The 21704-nt window shown below is 40.2% G+C and overlaps 1 protein-coding gene across 1 annotated transcript; it reads left to right on the forward strand.

The window, feature by feature from the left end:
- The first annotated feature begins 3417 nt into the window (after window positions 1–3417).
- On the forward strand, window positions 3418–21411 carry LOC132402778 (cytochrome c oxidase subunit 7A-related protein, mitochondrial). Its single transcript, XM_059985764.1, has 3 exons — window positions 3418–3831; window positions 11712–11846; window positions 13629–21411. Exons 1-3 carry the CDS (start codon window positions 3760–3762, stop codon window positions 13770–13772), a joined length of 351 nt encoding a protein of 116 aa, XP_059841747.1. The 5' UTR covers window positions 3418–3759; the 3' UTR covers window positions 13773–21411.
- The last annotated feature ends 293 nt before the right edge of the window (window positions 21412–21704 follow it).

Genomic DNA, 21704 nt, shown 5'->3' on the forward strand with positions numbered 1-21704 from the left:
TGTGAAATCAGCTGTGGTTTGTTTTCAGCTTAATGACCACAAATACCTTCCATGCAGCTCCAATAAGTCTTGTCAACAGCAGTGACAATGCCCATACTTAAAGAAAAAAAATGATTAGCTTTATTTTCACATGAACACATCTAATGTATCCTGTCTAGAATTCACATTCCTGACATACTTAGGTGATATATTTGGTGTCATGCTAAAATAAGTATTAGCCTAAATGTAAACATGGTACATTAAACAAAGTAACTAAACAAATCATCTTGATCCAATCAATCATGCAAAAAGGTCAACAATCTCTTTCTGCTGAAGTTCATGCTCACATTATCTTTACCCTTTATTCTCTATTCTGTAACTGATTTGGAGACTTGCATTGAATCTTATACTTCTGCTTCTAGAAATCACTTCATAAACCCCCCCCCCCCCAACAAAACGTCACGTGATGAGTCCACAAGCCTGCGTGACACTCTGCTACTAAATTCCATAAGATCACACCTCATCTTTATTTCCTGATCTGCTTTAAATCATCAAGACAGCAGCTAGATTTCATTAGGAGTTGGAAGAGATTTGGTTTGTCAACAAAAACACTTGAATTCTCTAATAGATGTGCTATGGAGAGCATTCTGACAGACTGCATCACTGTCTGGTAAGGTGGGGAGGGGGCTACTGCACAAAACCAAATGAAGCTAGAGAAAGTTGAAACACTAGCAGGCTCCATCTTGGGTACAAGCTTCCGTAGTATCCAAGCTAACTTCAAAGCATGCTGCCTCAGAAAGATGACGTCTGTTATTAAGGACCCCCATCACCCAGGACATGCTCTCTTCTCATTGTTATCATTAGAAAGGGGGTACAGAAGCCGGAAGGCACACACTCAGCAATTCAGTAGCAGCTTCTTCCCCTCTGCCATATGATTCCTAAATGGACATTAAAGCCATGAACATGACCTCACTTTTAAAAAATATACTATTTCTCTTTTTGCACTATTTTTAATGTATTTAATAAACATATATGTACTTATTGCAATTGGTTTACTTATTTTTTTCATAGAAACATAGAAAACCTACTGCACAATACAGGCCCTTCGGTCCACAAAGCTGTGCTGAACATGTCCTTACCTTAGAAATTACCTAGGGTTACCCATAGCCCTCTGTTTTTCTGAGCTCCATGTACCTGTCCAGGAGTCTCTTAAAAGACCCTATCGTATCTGCCTCCACCACCATCGCCAGCAACCCATTCCACGCACTCACCACTCTCTGCATAAAAAACCTAACCCTGACGTTCCTCTGTACCTACTTTCAAGCACCTTAAAGCTGTGCCCTTTCACACTAGCCATTTCAGCCCTGGGAAAAAGCCTCTGACTATACACACGATCAATGCCTCTCAGCATCTTATACACCTCTATCAGGTCACCTCTCATCTTCCATCACTCCAAGGAGAAGAGGCTGAGTTCACTCAACCTTTTCTCATAAGGCATGCTCCCCAATCCAGGCAACATCCTTGTAAATCTCAAACACGAGGAAATCTGCAGATGCTGGAAATTCAAACAACAACACACACAAAATGCTGGTAGAACACAGCAGGCCAGGCAGCATCTATAAGGAGAAGCACTGTTGACGTTTCGGGCCGAGACCCTTTGTCAGGACTAACTGAAAGGAAAGATAGTAAGAGATTTGAAAGTAGTTGGGGGAGGGGGAAATGGAAAATGGAGGGGGTGGGATGAAGCTAAGAGGCTCCCGGTGTGGCCTTTTATATATTGGTGAGACTCCTGGTGTGTCCTTTTATATATTTTTATATTGGTGAGAAGTTGGCTGGTGTGGTAAACTGTGTCCGGTGCTCCTGGTGTGGCCTTTTATATATTGGTGAGATCACCTGTGAGTCGGCTGGTGTGGAATACTGCCTCCGGTGCTCCTGGTGTGGCCTTTTATATATTGGTGAGATCACCTGTGAGTCGGCTGGTGTGGAATACTGCCTCCGGTGCTCCTGGTGTGGCCTTTTATATATTGGTGAGACCCGACGCAGACTGGGAGACCATTTCACTAAACATCTACGCTCGGTCTGCCAGAGAAAGTAGGATCTCCCAGTGGCCACACATTTTAATTCCACGTCCCATTCCCATTCTGATACATCTATCCATGGCCTCCTCTATTGTCAAAATGAATCCAAACTGAAGTTGGAGGAACAACATCTTATATACTGGCTGGGTAGCCTCCAACCTGATGGCATGAATATTGACTTCTCTAACCTCCATTAATGCCCCTCCTCCCCTTCTTACCCCGTCCCTGACATATTTTGTTATTTGCCTGTTCTCTATCTCCCTCTGGTGCTCCCCCCCCCCCCCACTTTTAGGGCAAGTAGAGTAGGATTTAGGGGAGATGTCAGAGGCAGGTGTTTTTTTTTTACAAAAAGTAGTTAAGTGCCTGGAATGCAGTGCCGGGGTTGCTGGTTTAGACTGATACACTGGGGGTATTTAACTGACTCTTAGGCACATGGATGTAAGAAAAATGGAAAGTTATTTGCCATGTAGGAGCGAAAGATTAGATTGATTATGGAGTAGGTTTATATACGTTGACACAGCACTGTGGTCTGAAAGGCCCCTTCTGTGTTGTACTATACTGTTTTTTATTAGGTTATCTAGAACACTTGCCCAAACAGCCCTGATTCTTAAAATTATCCCTCAGTGGTTGGACAATCCCAAATGCAGGTGAAATGGCAAGAGCTTTTGCCACACATAAACCTAATTATACTAATCACTGAGGATTCTAGCCATTCAAGATTCATCCACTGAAATATTCAGTTCACATCCAGGAACAACTGAGAACATAACTTTCTTCACCCTGAACTGTGATATCCCCTCTACCATAGTTGAGAGAGCCCTGAAATCCACCTCATCTCATCCATTTTCCAGAATTTATCTTCCCTCCTACCCCCCTTCCTGGTCAAAGCAATGACTCACTCTCCCTGGCCAACAAGATTTGATCGACAGACATCTTCCCCACCGTTTATCACTTCAAAGTGACTGCTCCCTTGGCTCTTCTATGTTCTGTCTGTGCACACAGTAGCTTCTAGACTCAATGTACAATTTAACAACTTAAGGAAAAATTAGCTTTCTGTGTATCATAATGTTATATATTTGGGATTTTAGCCCAGCCATTTTCTCTGTTAAAACACTTTGACCTATTTATACCCCTGTATTTCACAACATTTTCTACTCCTTGTTTTTCATTTTGCCTCTTTAGCTGTCTCATTAACCCACCTATCAGACAACCTCTCAAATTTATCCCCATAGCAACTCTGGCCGGAACCTTTAACAGACATTCCTTCTGTTCTGACCCGTAGAAACATCCCTTGCTCCTACAAATGCTGCTCGACCTGCCAAGTCTCTCCAGCAGACTATCTGTTATCCCCGTTGTCCTGCCCTGCAACTTGAAAGAAGCTTTTTTCTTCCTTTCGCAGTTCTGAAGAAGCGTTTTCAATCACAGATGCATACCGACCTGTTGATAATTTTCAGCATTTTCTTTCTGAATTCCCGTGCACAGCATGCACATCAATTTGCATCTTACTGAATTCTATTAGCAAACAAACGGTTACAGAGACACTATTCCCCTTCGTTCATCTATTTCTAAAAGCAGGAGCACGCAGGCACCTCGGAGACGGCCTGGGTGACGTCAGGAACGCGGAAGGCCCGAACCGAGGCCTTCCCTTCCCTGTGCAGCCTGGAGCCGGATTGGGAGGGTGGCTGTGAGTGAGCGGCGGGCCATGTTCTACAAGTTTGATGGGTTCACGCAGAGGCTGAGCGGCGCTGCCGGCCCGGCCGCCTACAGCCCCCAGGTAGGAGTCGAGCAGTAGCGCGGCTGTTGCCCGGTTTGACCTTGTCCCGCCGGTTACCGGCGTCCAACAACGCCTGCCAGGGGCGGATGCCCTCATTCTACCCTTCGCTGACACATATGGGAGAGTCACCTTGCCAGTCAGATCTTAAACTGAGCCCCCGAGTTCCCAGGCACAGCTTGTCCCAGCTGTGGCGTTACATTGACCTTCATAAGACCGCAACCGTTTGCCGATAAAAGCTTATAAAATGTGAGAGGCAGAGAGGTAGCCGGTATCTTTTTTTCTCACTCGGGGTTGAATTGTCTAATTTAGTGGATTCCGGTTAATTGGGGCACATGGGGACCAGTACATTTTGACCCATTTAAGTGGCTGCCCCAGTTAGCTGAATTTTCATGGGAATAGTTAAAAGGATGTAGTACTATAAAACTGTATTAGTTCTTAATATTTATCGATGGAGGAAATAACCTGCGTCGTGTTCTTCTGATGTAAGTGAACAAATCCAGCACAGGCACCTAGTGCAGATAATGGACTGCCTTCATGAAATGCTGTCAACAAATGCATTGTCCATATCGTCATTGTAACATTCAAGATGATCATTGATATTTTCAAAATCCTCATAGTTTTTATCTTGTTGAAGTAATGAAATAGTTTCATTTTCACTCCCACAAAATGCTGAAGGAACTCAGCAGGCCAGGCAGAATCTGTGGAAAAGAGTTCAGTCAACATTTCAGGCCAAGAACCTTCATGTGTAGCTTGGATTTCCAGCAACAGAAGAGTTTCTCTTGTTTTGCCATTTTTCCTCACAGCAGTTTCTGAGATCTAGCCTGAATGCTTGAAATCACAGCGAGCAAAACAGTTCTGAATTGTCTTACTACTTAATTCACACCAACTATCAGTGACAGAAATCGCAGCATTTTGAAGACAAACATGCAGCTGATATTACTTTTTTTAAAAATGCTTAAAAACAGTGAAGTGTAACCGCCACAGAAGCGCACATGACTGGTGCTGGTTGGAAACTGTTCAACAACAGTGTCCTCTGCAATTTAAGTGGCATAGTGTTTCAAATAAACGAAGGAAATCCTGGCTCTTTTCTTAATCATATTTTGTTCTCTAAGAGTTGTCCCAAATAAACGGCTGCCCCGATTAACCGATAGTCCAGTTAACCGAAATCTACTGTACGTCTAAGCTGAGGGGGGCAAGTATTTCTTTACGCAGAGAGTGGTGGGTGCCTTGGATATACTGCCAAGTTTGATAGCGGAGGCAAATATGCTTGAGGTATTTAAAAGGAGCTGGGCATTTGAATGTCCAACAAGTGGAAGGTAGAAACACTCAGTTTAGTTACAAGTTTAATTAGTTTGGCACAATATTCTGTTCCTGAACTGCATTATTTTATATTCAATAAGTGCATAACTTTCAGTTCTTTGGCCAATGAAGCAGTCCCTGCATGCAGCAAGATTGTTTAATGTCATTTCCAGTTTGCAAGTGTAAAGTTGTTACTCCTTAAACAAAATTGTTACTCTAAATCCAATGCAGCATATAAAAAGCACACTAACATAAAGAACACACAAGAAAAAACAATGAATATAAATAGATAAGTTGATTATATGTACATAAAGTGATGCTACATGCAGGAGAGTCTGTTCATACAGTGACTGATAGGAAGTGATAAAGTAGCTGGTTTGGGGTGTGGAGGGTGAAATAGTGGGTAAAGGTGTTGATCAGCCTTACGGCTTGTGGAGAGTAACTGGTTTTGAGTCTGGTGGTCCTGGTGATGGTGCTGTGTGTTCTCCTTCCCTGATAAACAGTCTGAGTAATGTGGGTGTGATCCTTCATGATATTGCAGGCCTTTTTTCCTGCACTTTTTTTGTATATTCGTCCTTGCTCGGGGGTAGGCTGCTGTGATGCTTTAGGCAGTTTTGACTACACGTTGTAAAGCTTTTCTGTCAGCTGCACTGCAGTTTCTGTACCGTGCAATGATGCAGCATGTTGGGATACACTTTACTATGTATCTGTAAAAGGTCATGAGTATTGGTGTGCATAGTTCAGCTTCCTCAGAAAGTAGAGAGGGTGTTCAGCTTTCTTGACTGTGTCGGGTATGTTCTGAGACCATGAGAGGTTGTGTGAGATGTGCACTCCCAGGAGTTTGAAACTGCTTGTAGGTCCCACTGCTGCGCTGCTAATGTAAAGAGGGGTGTGAATGGTACGAGTTCTCTTGAAGTTGATAAACATCTCCTTTGCCTTGTTGACATTGAGGAAGAGATTACTTTTGCCTGCAGTCAGGCCTCAAGCTCTGCAGGCCGTCACACCGTTGTTGGTGTTGAGCCCCACCACTGTTGTGTCATTTGTGAACTTGACAATGTGATCTAGCAAGATCTAGACAGCAGTTTTTTTAGTGGCTGAACAAGTGAAAAGGAACATGTACATCAAAATGTACTAAGAAACAACCATCAGCAACATAAGAGGGTTACCCACTGACTCTTGACATTCAAAGGTGTTACTAACGCCATGGTTAAAGCCATCAATATCTAAGGGGTGAGTGGGTCACCACTGACTAGAAACTAAATGAACCTCTAAGATAAATAAACCCTCTAGGGTTAAGGACATCTCTTCTGGGCTGGAGAGAAACTTGCAGTGGGAGGGTGAGGATCCAGTTGTCTTAGTACACGTCGGTACTAATGACATAGATAGGACAAGGAAGAAGGTTCTGTTACAAGAATATGAGCAGCTAGGGGTCAAATTAAAAAACAGAACCTCAAGGGTAATAATCTCTGGATTATTACCTGAGCCACGAGCAAATTTGGCTAGGTTAAATAAAATTAGGGAGTTAAACATGTGGCTCAAAGACTGGTGTGGGAGAAGTGGTTTTGCTTCTTGGGACACTGGCACCAGTACTGGGACAGGAGAGAACTGTTCCGGAGGGACAGGCTTCACCTGAACCGGGCTGGGGTTAGTGTCCTGGCGAATCATATAACTAGGGCTGCAGAGAGATCTTTAAACTAACTAGTGGGGGGGAGGATTCTAGAGAGCAAATAATTAAAAAGACGATGGAGAAGGTAATGGATGTAGGTAAAAGTGGAGGAATAAAAAGACAGAGTGTGTCAGGAGGGGAAAGAATGTACAGAGAAAAGCGTAAAGTTGTACAAAAGGAAAAGGTAGGAAATAAGTGTCAAACATATTTGAAGGTCCTTTATTTGAATGCACGTAGTATTAGGAATAAAATTAATGAGTTGACGGTACAAATAATTATGTATGGTTATGATATTGTGGCAATTATGGAAACATGGCTGCAGAGTAACCAGGACTGGGAATTAAACATACAAGGGTATTCGACAATTAGGAGAGACAGGCAAGAAGGAAAAGGAGGTGTGGTGGCTATGTTAATAAAGCAAGAAATCACTGCAATAAAGCAAAATGATATTGGCTCAAAGGATCAGGATAACGAAACAATTTTGTAGAAATAAGAAATAGTAAAGGGAAAAAAGCAGTGATGGGAGTAGTCTATAGGCCTCTAAACAGCTGTAACTCATTTGGTCGGAGCATAAATCAGGAAATAGTTGGGGCTTGTAATAAGGGAACAGCTATAATTATGGGGGATTTTAACTTTCATATTGACTGGACTAATCAAGTCGGACACGGCAGCCTTGAAGAAGAGTTTATTGAGTGTATTCGGGATGGGTTCCTTGAACAATACATTACTGAGCTGACAAGGGGGCAAGCAGTCTTAGATCTGGTCCTGTGTAATGAGACAGGACTAATAAAAAATGGCCTAGTCGAGTGACCATAACATGGTCGAATTCCATATTCAATTAGAGGATGAGAGGGTTGGATCTCAAACAAGCGTACTGAGCTTAAATAAAGGAGACTATGATGGTATGAGAGCGGAATTGCTTAAGATGGATTGGGAAAATAGATTAAAGGGTAGATCGGTACTTGATCAGTGGTGTATATTTAAGGAGTTATTTTACAACTATCAAGAAAAATATATTCCACTGAAGAAAAAAGGGTGTAAAAGAAAAAATAGTTATCCGTGCCTAAGTAAAGAAATAAAGCAAAGTATACAACTAAAAAGAAAGTTATATAAGGTAGCTAAATCTAGTGGGAAGATTGAAGATCGAGAAGCTTTTAAAGATCAGCAGCAAATAACAAAAAGATTGATTAAGAAGGGGAAGATAGATTATGAAAGTAAATTGGTGAAAAACATAAAAGCAGATAGTAAGAATTTTTATAGTTACATAAAAAGAAAAAGGGTGGCTAAAGTAAATGTCGGTCCCCTAGAAGATGAGACCAGGAAATTAATGGTAGGGGACATGGAGATGGCGGAAACGCTGAACAAATATTTTGTATCAGTTTTTACAGTAGAGGACACTCAAAATATCCCAACACTGGATAAACAGGGGGCTCTAGGGGGAGAGAAGCTAACTACGATTCAAATCATCAAGGAAATGGTACTTGATAAATTAATGGGACTGAAGGTGGATAAATCCCCTGGACCGGATGGCTTGCATCCTAGGGTCTTAAGGGAAGTGGCGGTCGGGATTGTGGATGCATTGGTGATAATTTTTCAAAACTCGCTGGACTCGGCAATGGTCCCGGCAGATTGGAAAAATGCTAATGTAACTCCTTTATTTAAAAAGGGAAATAGACAGAAGGCTGGGAATTATAGGCCAGTTAGCCTAACATCTGTGGTTGGCAAAATGTTGGAATCGATAATTAAGGAAACAGTAACAGGGCATTTGGATAAACATAGCTTAATAAGACAAAGTCAGCATGGCTTTACAAAAGGGAAATCATGTTTGACAAATTTGTTGGAGTTCTTTGAGGACATAACATATAGGGTAGATAAAGGGGAACCAGTGGATGTGGTGTATTTGGACTTCCAAAAGGCATTTGACAAGATGCCACACCAAAGATTATTACTTAAAGTAAAAAATCATGGGATTGGGGATAATATTCTGGCATGGGTGGAGGATTGGCTTTCTAACAGAAAACAGAGAGTTGGGATAAATGGTTTATTCTCAGACTGGCAGTTGGTGACTAGTGGTGTTCCGCAGGGGTCGGTGTTGGGACCCCAACTCTTTACAATCTATATTAATGATTTGGAGAAAGGGACTAAGTGCAACGTATCGAAGTTTGCTGATGACACAAAGATGGGAGGAAGTGGAATGAGTGCAGAGGACATTGAAACCCTGCAGGGGGACATCGATAGGCTGAGTGATTGGGCAGACATTTGGCAGATGAAATATAATACTGACAAGTGTGAGGTCTTGCACTTTGGCAGAAAAAATAATAGAGCAAGTTATTATCTAAATGGAGACAAACTGGAAAGTGTTTCTGTGCAAAGAGATCTGGGGGTCCTGGTGCAGGAAACACAAAAAGTTAATATGCAAGTGCAGCAGGTGGTCAAGAAGGCCAATGGAATGCTGGCTTTTATTGCTAGGTGGATGGAGTATAAGAACAAGGAGGTCTTACTGCATTTGTACCGGGTATTGGTGAGACCACACCTGGAGTACTGCGTGCAGTTCTGGTGTCCATATTTAAGAAAGGACGTACTGGCTCTCGAGGTAGTGCAGAGAAGGTTCACTAGGTTAATTCCGGGGATGGGTGGGTTGATGTATGATGAGAGGTTGAGTAGATTGGGACTCTACTCATTGGAGTTCCGAAGAATGAGAGGCGATTTTATTGAAACATATAAGATTGTGAAGGGGCTTGATCGGGTGGATGCAGGGAGAATGTTCCCAATGATGGGTGAAAGGACTAAGGGGCATAATCTTAAAAAAAGGGGATGCCATTCCAGGACTGAGATAAGGAGAAATTTCTTCACTCAGAGGGTAGTGGGGCTGTGGAATTTACGGCCCCAGAGAGCTGTGGAAGCTACTACACTCAATAAATTAAAAACGGAGATAGACATTTTCCTGGATAAAAATGGCATTAGGGGATATGGTGAGCGAGCAGCTAAGTGGACATGATGCTAGGTTTAGATCAGCCATGTGATCTCCTGGACCAGTTTTCGATAGCCTGGATGGATCGGAGAGGAATTTTCCAGATTTTTTCTCCTCAATTGGCAAATCGTTTTTTTTCCCCGGGTGATCACATGGGTTTGGGCGGGATGAATAATAAAATAAAATGGGCGGCATGGTGCCTTGTTGGTTGGCACTGTTGCCTTGTGGGATTCGGTGAAAACTAGAGTTAAGATTGGATCAGCCATGATCTTGTTGAATGGCGGAGCAGGCTTGAGGGGCCAATTGGCCTACTCCTGCTCCTATCTCATGTAATACAGTGACCAAGGTCAGATTCTGGGTATCCTATGAGAAGAGATTTGTTTCTTGATACCCCATTACCTTTCAACAGCTACAAGGGACAAATTAGGAAGGTGTATACTCTCCATTTGCTTAGGTGAATTCTGTCCCAACGTTAACAGAAGCTCGACACTATGCACAACAAACCAGCTTATTTATTTAGCCACTCTGTCAACCATCTTAGATGTTAAAAGTTGGCACAACCTCATGGGCTGAAGGGCCTGTATTGTTCCATGTTCTTGTCCAATCATTGTTTTAAATGATTGCTGCTTAACCTTATAGCCATGTTCCTTGTTCAAAATTCTCCCACCAGTGGATGGAAATATCTCGAGATCAACCCCACAATGAGGAACATAAATTTGATTTCTTTAGTTGCTAAAGATCAGAAAACTCTTTCATCCCAGTAATTAGCATAGTTGAGTAATGCCTCCGGTGCTAATATTGATAGGTATAGGGACAGGAAAGGAATGGAGGGTTATGGCCTGAGTGCGGGCCAGTGGGACTAGGTGAGTGTAAGTGTCGGGACGGACCAGAAGGGCCGAGATGGCCTGTTTCCGTGCTGTAATTGTTACATGGTTATGTGGTTAGATCCTTTCTTAAATAAAGGGCCAAGATTGTGCATGTACTTCAGGTGTGGCCTTGCGAGTATCTAATACGATTATTTATTTCTCTTGCTTATTTCTCAACTCCAATCTGCTTGCAATATGCCATTTGCCTCACAGATCAGATGCTGCACATGCCTAACTGTAATTTATATACAAGAGCAGTTGGATCTCTAAGTATTTTGCTCATTTGCAGCCTTCCTTCATTTAGATAAGCCTGTCTTTAGATTCATCTGACAGCAGTACCTAATCTCACATTTCCACAGCTCCAGTTTTCCAAAAGTGTTTGGCTCACTGACATTTCAATGACAGTAGGTCTTGGCAATGATGACACACCTTTAAAAACGAATAAATAAAAATAATTGAATCTTTTTTAAGAATCCAAAATGCATGACTTTTGATTTAAGCTGTGGAATTGAATGGTTTCCTTGTGACGTTTTTTCTCCACTGCTGAGATAGCAGTTATCACTTATTTTAAGGTGTTTATGTGCATCTTAACAGCATTGGAAACTTAAGATGAATCAACTTTACAACACATTGTCCTTTTTCGATACTGATATACTCCCAACGCTTCAGTGGTTTACTTGTACAAATGGCAACCATTAATGTTCAAGTCTTAAATCAAGATTTATACATTTTGCATGAAGACTTTAAATTTAATTTTGTATAACACCACTGAATATATTCCTCTGGTACTTTGCTACTGTAACATTCCCGTACTAACAGCTTTTAATGTTACTAAGTTACGTGTATTGAAGGTAATTATGACATCGATACAATGAAGCATGATTTGATTCATATTACAGATGGTTGAAGTTTAATGTCTTCTAAGCAAGGATATGCTTGATGTGAGGGACTGCAACAAAATGCTTTTGCTAAAATGATCCCATTTAAAGAATATTTCCCCTCTGATATCAATAAGTACAGTGTCCATGATGTAGTCCTATTACATGAATATATTTCTTTTGTTTATTCACACCTGCAGGGTCTGAAGCCTCTGGTTTCCTCAGAATCTTCTACTGTGGTATTTGCCATGCCGACAAATGTCGTATCAGAATCAGGAGAAGGAGTCCAGTTTCTGGGACAAAATAAAGTGCCTGATTTCCAGAAACTTTTTCAGGTAAAACACTCATGGCTGAATTCATTTTAGTTTTCTTTAGTTGCATCTTAATGCATTTTTAAGGCATACAAAGTATTTTGTAAATGAGAAAGTAGTGATCTTAGATTTTGCAATGTGATGACATTTGTGAAATTAAAGCTACGGTTGTGTTGTTGGATAATTGTGTGTTGCTCTGGGGAAAATAAGAATATCCTTTTATTGTAAGAATCCTTATGTGACAGATGTGTCAAGTATTTCATAAATCTTTAAACTTGGGCCGGTGATTTGAATTGTTCTTGCACTTTATCTAATTTTCATTGTGCTGTAAAACACTCTACCAGTTTATTCTGTTATGTCTTGACTACACCTTCTGTGATTTCTGTATTGTTTCTTTGTGGAGACCAGAACAGTTCATTGTAGTCTTTATGGCCTAAGAAAGGTTCTACATGAGTTCCATATTTTCTATCTTTTAAATTCTATCTGTCTAGAAATAACCGTTATTCCCCTTTTTATTACATCAATTTGTTGAACTGATTTTGTGTTGAGTCACAGAACAGTACAATATAACCGAAAACCATTTGGACCATTGTCTTCTTGCACTCTTTTGGAATAATTATGGAGACACACCGCTTATATTTCTTACATCTGTTGAATTTTTCTTTCAATTATTTTGCCAATTGCTCTTATAAGATACTGTTGCATCTGTTTCCACCTCCATTATCAGACAATACATTCAAAAATCTAACTACTTTATGAGTTTATCAACAAGTTTCTTTGTTGTTTGGCAAATTAAGTCTAACACCTTTGAATTCTCTTTGCCCCTTAACTTGTTTTCTATATTATCTGAATTATGATTTCAAACTGTAATGATACTCCAAAGACATCTTTCCTCCTCGCATATGGTTGGTTTAAACTTTTTGCCAAAATAGACATTGTTCTTTAAAAGTATTTTATTCTTGAATTTTGAATATACCGAACACTGATGTTTGTAGGCAGTGAAATTGGAAGAATACAGCTGACGGCACCAGTGTTGTCTCCTATATGCATGCAGAGCTCTCCAATTTCATCACCTGCACCATCAACTTACACCTTGGGCTTTAATGCACAGGACCATCCCTGAATGCATCTTCCTTTTCTGGATCATGCCCTCTTCATCCCAGGAGACAGTCTTCTATAAAACCACTGAATCCCATAGGTACCTTGACTATAGCTTCTCTCACCCTGCCTCCTGTAAGGGTTCAGTTCTATTTTCTCAATTGCTTTGTTCCACTGTGTTTGTTCTCAGGGTGAGGCCTTTATTCTCAAACGCTTTCGAAATCTCCTCCATTTGCAATCTTTCCGGTTACACTTAAGGTTTGATGCAGTATCTCTTGCCTCCACAGATTCTATTTACTCATTGAGTTCTTCCAACTTTGTGTGTATTGAATACAGCTGAGGATTTAACAAAATTGAATTGACTTGCATAATCTTTACTCGACTCCTAATTAGGCACATCAGTCATACCCAGAAATTCAGTTCCTCTTTCTCTAGATCTTTCTTTTAACTTTTCAGACTATCTAAAAAGTGCTTATTTAAAAATAATTTCCCAGTTCTCCATTAATATTTAAAGAATTAAATAAAATGCATTGTTTTATAGTGTCTACACGTAGAAGTTGATGGCATTGTCACTGATAATCTTGATTGCATCATTCTGGACATAAATTTTGAAGGGGAGATATGTATTTTTTATGAGTAAGATTATATTACTAATTTATGCACACTTAATCCCGTTAATTTAAAGCTATTATAATTTTTACTTTGCAGAAGTCAGATGGTGTGCCTATACATCTGAAGAGAGGAGTTCCCGATCGACTATTATACAGGACTACAATGGCGTTGACAATTGGAGGGGCCGTTTACTGTTTGGTAGCACTGTTTCTGGCAGCTCAACCCAAAAAGCAGCATTGAACTGACTCTGTTAATGTGACTGATACTTCTGAAATCCTCACGATATGGACTGGCATACAACGCTTCGCACTTCATTTTCAAGGTTTTCTTTCCTGGTGCACCACTTTCTCTAATACTTACTCAGCAGGGATTTCCCTGCAGCTCATTTCAGTCAATTTTGTTCTTTATTATCGAAGATTCCAAATCTCAGAATCCTGCTTAATCATGATAAAAACAAATATAATGATCAGATTAATTAGAAATTTTTTCCATTGAATCATGCAAAGTGTTCAGGAAGATAATGTTTGAATGTAAGTAGATGAATGAAATGTGATGGCACTTTACATGCAACTTAATGGTAGTTGTGGTGGAATATGAATGTGTCTTTTCACTTAAAAGATAAAAGGACTTTTGTATCTGTCATGTCCAAGAGGAATGCTGATGTTCACTATCATAATTATGAGATCTTATGTACATCTTCATGCAGTCTCAAGCATGTGCACAGGCAGTTGTTCATCTGGAAACGTGATATTTCAATAAATCCAAATGACCACTAATAACAATCTGGTGCTTATCTAAAATACATTATCAAATTGGAATGTTTTACTCCTTATTTCTGCAATCTTGGTTGCCATCATTTTTATTTTTGTTTTATTTAGAGATGAAGCACAGTAAAAGGCCCTTCTGGCTCAACGAATCTGCGGTGCACAATTACTCCCATGTGACCAATTAACCTGTTAATCCGTGCATCTTTGGAATGTAGGAGGAAACCAGAGCATCTGGAGGAAACCCATGTGTCATGGGGAGATAGTGCAAATTCCTTACAGACAGTGGTGGGAATTGAACCCAGGTTGCTAGCGTTTTAATACAGTAACCTCTACACTACTGTGCTGCCCTTTTTCTATCTACTGAAATGTGTCAATGCCATTGTCACCTCCAGCTTTTCACCAGTACTCTTCACTGCATTGGCATTCATTTATTATCCCCCCCCCCCCCCCCCCATCAACATTAGTTACTCAATTTCCAATTAATAAATCTCTCAACATTTTTTTTATCTCAAGCAATATAGCAGTAAAATTTGTGGTAAAGTATACAGTATTTTCCTGTAGATCCTGCGATTGGTCTGGCTGCTGTGCCAACTGTACATTGTTAGTGTTTTTTTTTCTATCTCTTTTGTTATGTAGACAATTCATTTAATAGAGATGTGATTTATTCCTTAATGTCAACCAATAATTTGGGCTGTGTCTGAATGGAGGAAAAATACTGCATTATAGAAAATACCCTTAATCAAAAAGAACAGTTAAAATCAGCAGAATCGGACTTAAATGCTCATTTGATAGTGGGACGTGGTAAAGTAATTGTCATTGATCTTTATACTAACGACAGCAATACAAAGTGACTAAGAAGTTGATTGAGAACTTATTGGTTCTGTGTAAAATCATTATGGAATTGCATTTTAATATAAATGATATGACCAACAGAATGGATTATCAGTGTAATAGGTGATCTTGAATTGAGATGTACACAGATTAGTGTTGTTATTGTGTCTCAATTTTCTGTGGCATTGTGACCATCAATTCTGAGTCTATTGATGCAGTAGTTTATTTAAATCATGGAGATGAGAATAAGTAGCATACTTATGTTCTATATTTGTAGTGATTATCAGGTTTAATACTTACGTTTAGACCTTTAGCTTTTATTTGTAGAATTTAAATTCTATCAGTTGCAATTGAGAAAGTAGATATTGTGAAGTAGATTAGTCAGTATTGAAAAAAATCTTAACTTAATATTTTTCTTAATTCTTTTCATCCAAACTTTTCTCTTTAAACAAGATTTGCAGATTATATTGCCATCATTTACACAAATGGGTAAATTGTAATGCTACTTTTTTATAAGCAAAATCCTTCATATGATGGATTTTTAAGGTTGTAATACTTAGCCAAAGCATTTTACAAAGGAAAAACAAGAGAGAGGATTCTCCTTGAGCAGTGGCTCATTTTGGCAAGGATGATTTGTTTCCACTCTGACCACAGTAAAAGCTGCAAGACCGATGTGGGAACGCCAGACTCTTCCACAGATAGGTTAACAGGTGGCTGATGGGGCAGCTGGGTGGGTAGGTTGTGCAGTGCACTCCTGCTCCTTGTGCAAGATTTCTTTCCGCTCTTGATACAGGGCCTCAAGATTCCCAAATAATGCTTCTCTGTTGAGTGATTTTGAGCCAGAGGTTCCTCAGAGTTATGTGACTATCCTAAGTTTTGATTGCACCTTCAAATCTTTCACTGTCTGCCTTAAGAAAGTTTGGAATTGAATGCCTGTTTAGGGAAACTGTTGTTGGGCATGCATTTGCTGTGGCCAAGGCAACATAGCCAAGTGAGAATAACATGGGTGTATTGGCCTGGCAGAAGTCAAGTCAAGTCACTTTTTATTGTCATTTTGACCATAAACTGTTGGTACAGTACACAGTAAAAATGAAACAACATTCCTCCAGGACCATGGTTCTACGTGAAACAACACAAAACGACACTTGAGTACAGACCTACACAGGATTACATAAAGTGCACAAAACAGTGCACAATATTTATATATTTATTTATTTATTTAATAATTAACAAGACATTAGGCACAGTAGAGGACAAATTTCAATATAATAATAAATGATGTAGATGTCAGTCTAGACTCTGAGTATTGAGGAGTCTGATGGATTGGGGGAAGAAAGTTGCACAGTCTGGTTGTGAGATCCCAAATGCTTTGGTGTTCAGGCCCAGCTGTTTCAGCTTTCCAATCAGGTGCTGCGGAATGATTGTGTTGAATGCTGAACTGAAGTCTATGGGCATAGTTAAAATATAGAGGTTTTAATGAAGATAGACTGTAAGATCATGAAGGCTGAATGATGGTTGCCCGTTGTATCCAACAGTGACAGGAGACCAGGGTGGGAACATTTTTACAATGGAAAGTACATTGCACTGGAGCAGTTCCACTCAACCCTGGAAATCCAGGTCTAGTGTTACAAGTAGTCATCACAAAGTGTGGACTTCCTTGTTTGACGTGAATGACCACAAGTTCTTCTGTGCTGTGCCATGCCCTTCGCTCTCCATGACGTGTTGCAGAGCCACCTCACTGTTGATCTCATCCACCCAGTCCGCCAAGAGCTGACTACACATGCTAGTACAACAACGTTCCTATCTCACTGGGGTGTGAGGTCTGCTGGTTTGGTCCACCTGTCAAAGCCGTGTACTAGGGTGTGGCTGCTGTCACATGAAATCGAGTCACAGGTGAGAGCTGAGTGTCTGCTGGGGACAAAAGTTGAGTGGGTTGCCCTAGAATGGACACAACAAGCCCCTTCACTAGAGGTGCTACCCCTCCCGAGGCACTCCTGAATAATACAGTATGTTACTAAATGTAAGACTAGAGGAAATCAATAGGAACAAAGGGATCTTGAGGAGCAAAAGTTGTGACGAAACAGGGCTGAGAGAGACTTTGGAGGTAAAGTAGGGTAATGCTATTTTGTGAATGTGACATATTTGAAATAGTCCTGTGGAATGGGAAATAGTGATGGAGTACTAAATAAATGGCTTTCTGTAAGAGAAGAGGAGGAAGCTATTCCGGTAAAAAGTATCAGTGAAAGGTGAAGGTGGCCTAATGAATTTCAGCAGTTTTGGGGTGATTTAAATTTAAGACTAGCACTGTGCAGGGCTAAAAATAAACTCTTGTGTTGTTGAAATCAATCCCAAAATAATAACATCCAAATTTTCTTAGCATAACTTTTTCTGTTTAATGTTTTAAACATATAAATCTAAAAAGGAAAAAGAGAGCAAAAGGTTTTTGATATTTTAGGATTCATCACATGCTTGTAATTATTTATGCATTAAACTTCAAATTGCACAAAACTGTTAGAGCTTGGGACATCGGAGTTTGGATTTCAAATCTGGCACTGCCTGTAAAGAGTTTCTATGTTCTCCCCATAACTGCCCGGGTTTCCTCTGGGTGCTCCAGTTTCTACCCACAGCCCAAAGATATATCAAATAGTAGGCTAATTGGTTGTTGTAAAGTACCCTGTGATTAGGCTAATGTTAAATAGGTAGTTTGCTGGACATCACAGATCATTGGATTGGAAAGTACTGTTCTAAATACATAATTAATCTCTAAATACATAAATAATCTTCCTTTACGAAACCTTGATCTGTTTGATTTTTGAGCCAAAATGGTCTTAAATCCCTACTCAAACCTTAAAAAGAAAACCTGTTTATATCAGCATGATTTTTCACCTCTAAAATATATTTTTGCTATCTATTGTTATGCTTCACCTCGCTGAAATACTTTTGATTACACTTGTACACTGTTAAGTTACCTTTTAATATCATTGGTCTTTGTGTATAATTCAGGCTAGAACAAGTTTTCATTTCCTTGACTGGAGGCTGATGGATTAATTTTTCAAAATATACTGTATATTAAAATTTGAGGCAACAATGGATCCCTTGGTACTAAGTAACAGATTTCTAAGCCTGGGCCTCTGTAATTTCCTGTGCAGTTGGATCCTTGATTTCCCTGTTGGGAGATCTCAGTTGTGATCTCCTGACTGACAATGTAGGCATACTGGAGAATACATATTTAGCCCATCTCTCTACTCCCATGACTGTGTGGCTAAGCACAATTCAATGGTTCAATGTAATGTCAGAGGATGAATATAGTGTACAACCTGAAATCCTTACTTGAATGGCATTTATAAATTTACTGATGGCAGAATCTCAGATGGTGATGAGGAGGCGTACAGGACTGAGATTTAGATCAGCTGGTTCAATGATTCTGTAACAACAAGTTTTGCACTCAACATCAGTAAGGCCAAGGAAGGACGATATCACCTGGTCCCTCAACACTTCTTTGGTCAAGAAAGCATACTTCCTGATTGAGTAGAGTGAGGCTCCCCACCCATTCTAACCACATTTTACCGAAGCACTATTGTGAGTGTCTCGGCCAGCTGCATCACTGTATGGTATGGGAACTACAAGACCCTGTAATGGACTGAGAGGACTGCTAAGAGAATCATTGGGGTCTTCCTTCCATCCCTCCCCCCTCTATCCAGAACATTTATCAGAAATGCTGCTTTCGCAGAGCACTCAGCATTGTCATCCATCCCAAAATCTCTTGACCTCCTACCATCAGGCAGGAGGTACCCCAGTCTAAGAACAAGAACTGTTAGGCTGGGTAACAGCTTCTTCCCCCAGGCTGTGAGACTTTTGAACACCCTGTTAATGTGTACCCAGTACACATTATGACAGTGCCAGTACCAGTAATACTGCTGTGTATTTAACTGTATGTCATATATACACTTTATGTCAATTTGTATGAATACCAAATACTTTTTTATCTGTTATATTATGTTAATATAATTTCAATTGAATTGACTTTATTTCTTACATCCTTCACATACACGAGGAGTAAAAATCTTTATGTTACTTCTCTGTCTAAATGTGCAATCAGAGTAATTTATATTAATTTATAATAAGTAGAACTGTCAATGTAACATAGAAATACACTCAAATCAGCATGAATTAATCAATCTGATGGCCTGGTGGAAGAAGCTGTCCCAGAGCCTGTTGGTCCTGGCTTTTATGCTGCGATACCGTTTCCCAGATGGTAGCAGCTGGAATAGACTGTGATTGGGGTGACTTGGGTCCCCAATGATCCTTCAGGCCCCTTTTACACACCTGTCTTTGCAAATGTCCTGAATCATGGGAAGTTCACAACTACAGATGCACTGGGCTGTCTGTGCCACTCTGCAGAATCCTGTGATTAAGGAAGGTACAGTTCCCATTCCAGGCAGTGATGCAGCCAGTCAGGATGCTCTCATTTGTGCCCTTGTAGAAAGTTCTACAAGGATTTGGTAGCCCATACCAAACTTCCTCAACAGTCTGAGGTGAAAGAGGCGCTGTTGTGCCTTTTCAACCACAAAGCTGATGTGTACAGACCACGTGGGGCCCTCGGTGATGTGGATGCCGAGGAACTTAAAGCTGTTTACCCTCTCAGCCCCAGATACATTGATGTCAATAGGGATTAGACTGTATCCATTCCTCCTGTAATCCACAACCAGCTCCTTTGTTTTTGTGACATTGAGGAAGAGGTTGTTTTCTTGTTACCACTGCTTGACATGTACTGCATGTGATATAAGGACTGTGTTTTGCACCTTGGTCCCAGAGGAGTTGTGTTTAGCTGTATACATAGACTGTATATAGCTGAATGACAAGAAATTTGAACTTGAACTAATTGTGGACTTAAGGAAGGGAATGTCAGGAGAACACATACCACTCCTCAAAGGGGTTGGCAGTGGAAACAGTGAACAGTTTCAAGTTCCTGGTTGTCAGCATCTCTGAAGGTCTATCCTGAGCCCAACATAGTGATGCAATTACAAAGATGGCACATGAGCAGCAAAGTTTTGTTAGGAGTTTGAATAAATTTGATATCTCACCAAGCACTCCAGCAAATTTCTACAGCTGTGGACTCTAGCTCAAAGTTCGAAGTGAATTTTATTATCGAAGTACATATATGTTATCGCATATAACCCCGAGATTCATTTTACTGTGGGCATCCTCAGCAAATCTATAGAATAGTAACTATAAAAGGATCAATGAAAGATCAACCAGAGTACAGAAGACAACAATCTGCAAACACGGATATAAATAAATAGCAATAAATAGGAGGACCTGACATAACAAGATAAAGAATCCTTAAAGTGAGATCATTGGTTGTAGGAAACACCTCAATGGATGGACAAGTGTGTGTAGTTATCCCCTTTCTTCCAGCCAAAATTTCCTCCAGTTACAGAGAAAACTGAAATAATTGTTTTTGCTGCCAAAAAAGTACAATCAAAAGTCACTTAGAATCCCTGTCGATCCAGACCTCAAAGCGAGGCAGAAACCTTGATGTTGAGATGGACTCCAACTTAATTTTTAACTGCCACATTGAGGCAATTACAAAGTCAGTCTACTAACTTCTTAAAGAAAATAGCGAGAGTTAAAGGGTTTGTGTCTCAACAAGATCCAGAAAAACTCATCCATGCATTTTTTTAGTAGTCGTGACTACTGTAATGGTATTTCACAGGTCTCTGTAAAAAAAAAAAATCCCTCAGACAGGTGCAGCTCATTCAGAACGTTGCTGCTAAGACCAAGAAAGTAGAGCATATCACTCCAATTCTCAGATCGCTGCACTGGCTTCCTGTCCATCAGAGGATTGACTTTTAAAATACTTCTGCTGGTTTATAAAGCACTGAAAGATCTAGGACCAAAATACATCTCTGATCTCTTGTTGCACTATGAACCTTCCTGAGCTCTCAGGTTGTCTGGGTGGGTCTGCTTACTGCATCCCCAGGGTCAAAACTAAACATGATGGAGTAGCTCTGCTCCACATACCTGGAATAACCTTCCAGAGGATATGAAGTCTATGTCAAGTTTAAGCTCTTTTAAGTCGAGGCTTAAAACTTTTCACTGTAGCTTTTAATTATCTTGCACTGTAACTTTTTATTTAGTATATCTATTTTTGTGCAATTTTATTCTCTTGCATTGTCTGAAATTTGATGTTTGATTTTTATATCTTGTTCTATGTAAAGCACTTTGAACTGCCTTGTGTTTGAATAGTGCTATACAAATAAACTTGCTTGCTTGTTCAAGCGCCTGATGGTCGTAACTGTTGTTGAACCTGGTGGTGCAAGTCTTGAGGCTCTTGTACCTTCTACCTAATGGCAACAGCAAGAAAAGAACATGGCTTGGGTGGTGGGGTTGTCCGATGATGGATACTGCTTTCCTTTGACAACGATTCATGTATACGTGTTCAATAGTTGAGAGGGCTTCACCCATGCACTACTCATGTGTGTTATATTTCTTACTGTAACTATTAGTTTTTTTTTGTGTATTGTTCTGTACTGCTGCCACAAAACAACAAATGCCACGACAGATGTCAGGG

The sequence above is a fragment of the Hypanus sabinus genome, chromosome 12, assembly GCF_030144855.1.
Source record: "Hypanus sabinus isolate sHypSab1 chromosome 12, sHypSab1.hap1, whole genome shotgun sequence".
Classification (NCBI taxonomy): domain Eukaryota; kingdom Metazoa; phylum Chordata; class Chondrichthyes; order Myliobatiformes; family Dasyatidae; genus Hypanus; species Hypanus sabinus.